Genomic DNA, 7,485 nt, shown 5'->3' with positions numbered 1-7,485 from the left:
TACAACATTCAAGAAAAAAACAATAATTCGAGACAAACCTATGATACTCAACACTTTTATTGAAAATTCAGAGAATTCTGTTATCAAATTGATCAATTTCTCGCAGCTTTGAAATTGCTTCAAGACTGTCGAAAGGTAGGAGAAGAATATATTCTTCAATAGAAATTCGCAGAATTGTAATAAAAAAAAGAGAACAATTTAGAGATGACATACCTGATGAAGAAGACGACGGCGAGCAATTGAAGAGCGACTTGAGAAGAATAGGGTTTGAGTGTTGAGTGTTTGAGACTAACTGATGAGAAATGTGGTGTGCTGTTGTTTTGCGGCGTGATGCGGTTTACAAAATTAAAAATCTTCCAAGATTTAAGCGCGATTTCTCCCACGCTAGGATTCTCTAATAGATCATATTATATAATGAATACACGTGATGTAGGCGTGTTATGTGGACGCCAAAAAGTGTTGACAATATTCTCGACGCTTTTATGCGTAGAGGATATGCGGAAAAAATAAAACCCCCAGCACTTATGTTGGGGCGTCGAACAACAAGCGTCCAGAAAGTAAGGGTTTTCTAGTAGTGGCTTATTTCCGTCGGCTTCCTTTTAGGAGACATGATGTTTCTCTTGCTAGAGATTATCACTTTTTGTCGAACCAGATATGTAATCCACCTTTCGTTGGGTTTATTACATTTTGGTCGGTCTCCTTGAGGAAGCAATGTGCGTCAGAAGAATGTTTATCCCTTGTTGGGCTGATTCATTCATTTAGTTTATTCTTGGTTGTTCCGATTTTTCTCCCTTCCATGATGAAGGTTTTGAAGTAGTAAGGTAGCATTCTCTTGTTGCTTGCTGATCTCCATATAGAGATCCAATCTTCCCTCCATCACACTCGAACTTCATTAACATCGAATGAGTAACAATCACTGCTTTGATGTGGTTCAAGGTGGGTCGCCCGAGAATGACGTTGTAAGCCGTCAGATCTCGTACCACCAAGAACTTAACAAACAGTGTTTTGGATGGTTCCTTGTCCCCTACCCTGACGCGCAAGGTGACAGTTCCCATAGGGTGGATTACTTCTCCTCCAAACCCAATTCTAGGATGATGGACTGGGACCAAGTCATTCTCATTAAACTTCAATCTTGATAAACAGCCTGCGCTAATGATATCAGTCGAACTCCTGGTATCAATCAAAATTCTTCTTACTCTCAAATTGGCAATCTTCATTTCTACAACCAAGGGGTCGTCATGAGGAGTTCTTATCTTCCCGTGATCCAGCTCACTAGCGACTACCTTTGGAAAGGGGTCAGATTCTTCTTGATTGGTAAGCATGATCTGGCCGAGTTCCCTGAAGTAATTTTTATGCCCGCGGTTGGTTGGCTCTCCTGCTGCAAAACCCCCAGATATGACAAGCACTACATCCTCATCAGTAGTTTCACTTTCTTTTCTCTTGCTCTGACGGTCATCCCTTTTTTGAAACTTTCTTCCCCCTTGGGGTAGATATGAATTCATCTTTCCTTTGCGAGTTAAATCTTCCAAGGCTCTCTTCAGATGCTTGCATTCATTTGTTTCATGGCAACAATCTTTATGGAAGTGATAATATTTGCTCTTGTCCCTATTTCGATAGGGAGTTTTCATTTCAGCTAGCGCCTTTAGTTCATGCTGATCTTTTATCTCCATAAGAATGGAGTATTGATCTTTATTGAATTCTCTAGGTTTTGCCTATGCTGCTAGTTCACTCCTTTTTACTTCTTCTGGATGAGGTCGTTATTGAAGTTAATGCCCAAGTTTCAGCTTTCTTGGAATTGTTCTTTTTTGGCTGAACTGCTTCTTCAGTCTTTTTTGAATCTGGATGTTTTGCCTCCGCACATACTTAGGTTGCGTGAATGAATGCTTCAGCCTCCCGGGGGGCTTCGGTAAGAGTGGTGATCTTTTTCTTTACCAGATCAAATTCGAAGCTTCCTAGCCTCAGACCCCTGATGAAGACGTCAAAGGCCACTCCGGCATTCGAATCCTGAATCTGCAATGCTTCTAGATTAAATCTCTTCACAAAACTTCTTAAAGCCTCCTTTGGTCCTTGGATGACCTTACCCAAATGCATGCTGGTTTTTTGTTCCTGTCGATTTGCTACAAAATGACTAGTGAACAGAATACTAAGCTCTGTAAAATTATTCACTGAGTTAGGAGGAAGATTATTGAACCACTTTTACGCTACCCCTTTCAATGTAGCTGGAAATTTCTTACACCAAGTAGCATCATCAACTGCTTGAACATACATTTGATGCCTGTATGCTGATAGGTGATCGTCTGGATCAGTAGTTTTATCAAAGGGTTCTATCGTGGGTAGCTTAACCTTTGGGAACGAAGGAGACTCCGTGGTTTTGGCCGAGAATGGGGTCGGCCAGTTAATCTTGAGTGCCCCCGAAGGTCCCTCAATGGGTATGTGCCCCCGTCGATATTCCCTTAGCACGGGATTAGATGAGGTGTTAGCTAGGCCTGGACGCCTATAAACCATAGGCTATAGCATCGTTTTTTCATGCCTTGGCTAGACAGCCGAAGGTCTTTGATTTCTTCCTGCAGTTCTAGATGGTAACCTTAATGGAGGATCTCTCATGTAAGGTGTGGAACCTAAAGTTGAGGGATAATGAGGGGTTGCCTTCTTGGCCTCTAGATACTCCCTAGCATCCATCTCATTAATGATATTGATCTCCTCTCTGTTACGCATTATAGGGTTTCTCCTTTAGGAGGATCAAGCTTTCTTGTATAGTCATTTCCTTGAACATCTCATTCCTCAAATTGGCAAGCTTGGCCGGTGCGCCCTTGGTGTAGCTTTTTCTTTTCAATATCAATGAAGCTTTGGAGTGAAGACTTCTCATTAATGATATTGATCTCCTCTTTGTTAATCTCAGCCAAGCGATTCTATAGAGATTGCCTTTCCTCATAAAGAGACTTCAGCTTCTAATCAAAACAACCAAAGAATCTTGGATCAATGTACTGAAGTTTTTAAAGGACTTGGATTGAGCTTCCAAAGAAGCCTCCTCTTCCTGAAGCTTTTGAGCTGAGAATTTAAGAGAATGAACTCTTGTTTCAGCATTACATTGTTGCAGAAGAAGAGTTCCCTTAACATAATCAAAGCAGGGTATCCAATACTCATATCTTGTCTTCTTATTTTATATGCTCAGAAGACTCATCATTGGGGGAATAATCAGTGTTACCAGAAGCAGATTGATTCCTTATAATGATGGACATATTCACATTAACCTCTTTCCCTCCATCAGACTCTTTCATCACACTTTCTCCTTAGGTGCTTCCCTCTGCATCATAAAGTAGAGAAGCAAAGTTAGCAAGAGATCAAAGTCTGGTTTTATAAGGATATGGATTCATATAAAGGAAGTCCAAAATGAATTCACGAGGAAAAAAAGGCAAACCAGCCCTATTAGGGGATTGTAAAGCTGATGAAGAACCTTTGGATACAGAGGTAGTTAAAAGCTCGGTATTGCTTCTCTATGGTGTAACCTCTAAAGGGATGAAATCCTCTAGAACCTCACCTCTATCAATAGAGGGGTTCGCTATGGTAATTATTGGAGTGACAGGATAGCTTGGGAATTCAACATCTAAGGGAGTTGATTCCAAGGGGTCTTCATTAAATTGATAAAGGAAGTCTTCTTCAGCAGACTCCACATTAAGATGCACAGTTTTTCCAACTGGAAGCACTATGTCCTTCCAAAGTAGGGGCAGCCATTGACTCCAACTGGGGGGGAAGCATTGCTCGTTAAGGAAGTGGGATGATTGATGATGGGTTCATTAGTAGAACCACCATCTGGAGTTAATCCTGGGCCAACTGCTGTAGCAATATCTACTGAAGGTTGATTGGTAGAGTCAAGAGGTGATGGCTTCTCAAAAGGAGGATCACTAAGGTTCTTAGACTCTTTCAAACTAGAAGAACTTGGATTTAAAATAGGTTAATATTCCAAAGAATAAAAGTTCTTACAAAAGCGAGTGAAAGAAGGTATACATACCTGCTTTATCTCCGGAAAGTTTGATTTTGGGAAAAAATTTAAGATAGGGTCTTCGTATCATCCTCATTAGAAGAGATCTCATTTTGCTGAACCTCAGAAGATGATTCGAATTAACTTAGGACGTTTCCTATAGGAATGCCTCAAGGATTTAGGAGCAGAAAGGCAACTATGATCTCTCTTTTTGGTAAACTTCTAAACAAATTCAAATTGCTCCACTAATTCCTGGGATTGAGTTCCCTTGAAGGAAGAGAGACAATTATAATCTTTTGTCCGTGCAGCCCTCTTAAAAGGATCAATTTGCTCCATTTGTCCCACGATTTGAATTTCCTCCACAGTTTGGACATCCCCAAAGGAAATCTCTTGATCATAGGCAGCATCCCCCTCATCTTCTGAAGGAACGGGAGGAGAGATCCATTGGTCCACAATGGTCCAATATATTATGCCATATCTAGAGTCCACTTTCATTCCATCAAGAACTTTTAGCTTCTTCTTGCCAGCTTTTGCTAGAAAGCAACAAAGGCATAAGGAAGAATAAGTAATATTCATTCGTCTCAAAAGTTACAAATAACTAAGGAAAGAAATCACTCATAACTCAAAAAGAGTTGATCCTCGGAGTGCGCCAAAGCATCAGCACATTGTTGATCATCTAGGAATACATGATCCCACCATATTTGGAAGCCTCGAACAGTTTTAGTGGCACATTTCCAAAGAGTGATGGACATGAGAGTAAGACTGAGAGTGTTGTTTCGAAGGGCTTTGCCTTCCTCAAAACGACCCCTTGACATCCAATGATCATTGTGGGTCAGGAAATAAGGCATAGCTAACATTCCGATCAATCCAATTTATCTAGCTACCAGCTGTGGGTTATAAGCTTCAAAGCCAAGGTACTCAGGAGCAGCTGCTATCAAATCCCTGGACCTAAGGACACTACTCCAAAAGTTCCCACTCCCTAAGGAACTATAGTGAATGTCAAGGGATTGTATCCAAGCAGGCATTGCATAAAGGAGTCATGCGTCCTTTTCAACAGAAACAACCTGTTTACCTGGGAAGACATTCCAGATGCCAGGATCGTTTGTAAAAACTGAGAAATACAAGAAATAAAAGTAAACTTGTATGCCGAATCTATCTGGAGATACAAGGTTGAAGCTGACTTCACCATAACAGCTACCTTCAAGTTTAGAGAGGTATGAAAGAGGATCAAAAGAAAGGTTTTTTTCCTCTGAACCCTTAGATGCTTCAAAAGCAGGAGGAGGGTTGATTACAATCAATGTAGGGAGATATATGTGTCCCTAGCAAGTCAAAAGCCACAAGAGTCCAAATTCCTTATCAGTAGAGAATATAGGGGACTCACAGGTCGAAATTCCAAAACCTTTGAAGGATTCTCTACGCCTAGAGAGAAATCTATAAAGTTGTCCCAATAAAACAAGAGCTAAAGCTAATTCCTCATAAGTAGTACAGGAGATGTTAGCATCTAGATATAGCCATAATGTTACAAGGCAACAAGGTAGTGGATAGCTCCATCAAAGGGAATGGTTTCATAAGAAGCTAGTCTGAAGAAAGGCAATATCTTGTTCTTGGTCCATTTGTCATGAAAAGTTTGCATGCACAGAAACCTTACTTTTGCATCAACTCATGAAATCCAACCTTTAAAAGGTTTGCTGGATAAAGGCCAGTGCAAGTGGAGGCCAACCTTGAAGTAAATGGAATGGGTTTAGTATCTTCTAAAATGATATGATCCAAGAATGGACAGCACTGTTTCAAAATAAGTTGATGTTTTTGGCTTTGCATCCTAAAAGGGAAGTCAGGTCCAATTGTGGCAATTGTATCCTCCAAAGGCGTATCAGGAGAATCGGTGTGCTTATTCACATACCAGAACACTTGGGATTTATATTTTCCAATGTTCACTCTAATTGCGTTGCATAATTGACGAGTTGCCTCAAATTGCATTGTAGCATCCTTTTTAACAAGTGCCTCACGAATTTCATTTCCACGGTAAGTTCTTTCATTAGACATGGTGAATTGAAGTTTGGTAATGGTTGTGGATTCACAAAGAAGTAAATTAAATTGGTCTAAAAGCTTATAAATTTGTCTAAAATCCTTGAAAAGGATATTAATGGAGAAGACAACCAAAATTAAGCATGTGCGTAATGCATATTACATATATTTGGGGCATCTTTTACTAGGTCATGTTAATGTCAAGTTTTAACAAATTAAAACATAAAGATATTAAAGTCATCATGTTAAAGAAGCTCATTTTAATGGGTAGTGACTTGGAAGCCCATCAGAAAGGGTGGGTTATGTCAAATCCCATTTACAAAGGGGTGTAACTTTTGGTTTTCAGACAGTAAAATCCCTTATAAAAAGAGGTAAGTGAGTAACCTTAACATCACACTCATCTCCTGAAAAGACTCCCTAAGGAAAAAACTTCTCATCTTCCCAAACTCTCTCAAAAAACACCCATCTCCAAATGGATGCTCCACAACCCTATATCGGATCTTGTATCACAAGAGCCTCTGAGATCAACCCCCAAGAGGGTCGATCAACCTTTCATCCCTCCTCATGAAATTCCAGAGGAGGTAAAGGAAGAAGTGGAGGAGGAGGAGGAAGAGAGAGAAGATACTCCTCCCCCATCAGACGGTTCTGACTGAGATGATAAGGATGAAGATGAAGAGAAAGATGAAGATGAACCTCCTGCCAAAAGGAGGGGGATTCAAGGAGGCTCCTTCTCAGAAGAAGTCTCAAGCGGTGAAGACCGCTTCTCTTCTGGCGTTGACTCCAGCAATGTTAGTGTAGGCGCCAATGGCAGCGACTCTAAGGCAGACTCAGACGCTTTCAAGCCTATGTACCCTAGGGATTAGGATTAGGCCTAGTATTTAGAATTAGAAAATTATAAATAGGTTGTAAAATTTTAAAATTTTCAGCCTTAGATTGCAATTATATTTTTATTAATGAAATATAAATTTCTTTTTAACAAATTGTTCAAATTTTTTTTATTGCATTATTTATATTTATGTCTAATTGAAGTTAGGAGCTTAATGGATTGTTTAAAAAAAGGACCATCAAACAATGCATGTTTAAAAAAAAATTGTGAAGTTTAAATAAAGTACCGCTTGGGATACTAAAAACTGCTAACCATTATTAAAGAAATAGACATAAATTACTTCTAAAAGCAATGATGGATTGTTCATGCCATTAAATGCTTAAACTCTAGAGAAATGATATGACATATCAAGAGTTAGTGGGCAAGCCCAATTTACCCATGTTTACCCACTAAGGGCTGAAATTGAGGGAAGTTAAAAATGATTTAAATTACGTGTTATTGTTATAAAAAATGATAACAAGTGACGTTTCATTTGTCCCTAAAAATAGGGTTAACACTTAATATGGTGTAATGTAAATACACTATGTTACTGTGAAAATATTTCATTCGTAAAATCTTTGCTTTCCAAATTATAAAAATCCCAAAGAATTCTTAA

The 7,485-nt window shown here is 39.4% G+C and overlaps 1 protein-coding gene across 1 annotated transcript; it reads right to left on the bottom strand.

Moving 5' to 3' along the window:
* Window positions 1-758: 758 nt before the first annotated feature.
* LOC125498826 (uncharacterized) lies at window positions 759-1,670 on the bottom strand. The gene has a single exon (XM_048647119.1). The coding sequence runs from the start codon at window positions 1,668-1,670 to the stop codon at window positions 759-761; it is 912 nt and encodes a 303-aa protein (XP_048503076.1).
* Window positions 1,671-7,485: the final 5,815 nt, after the last annotated feature.

Source organism: Beta vulgaris, chromosome 6 (assembly GCF_026745355.1).
Source record: "Beta vulgaris subsp. vulgaris cultivar EL10 chromosome 6, EL10.2, whole genome shotgun sequence".
NCBI lineage: Eukaryota > Viridiplantae > Streptophyta > Magnoliopsida > Caryophyllales > Amaranthaceae > Beta > Beta vulgaris.
The sequence above is the reverse complement of the archived record's forward strand: the minus strand, read 5'-3'. Positions and strand labels throughout refer to the sequence as shown.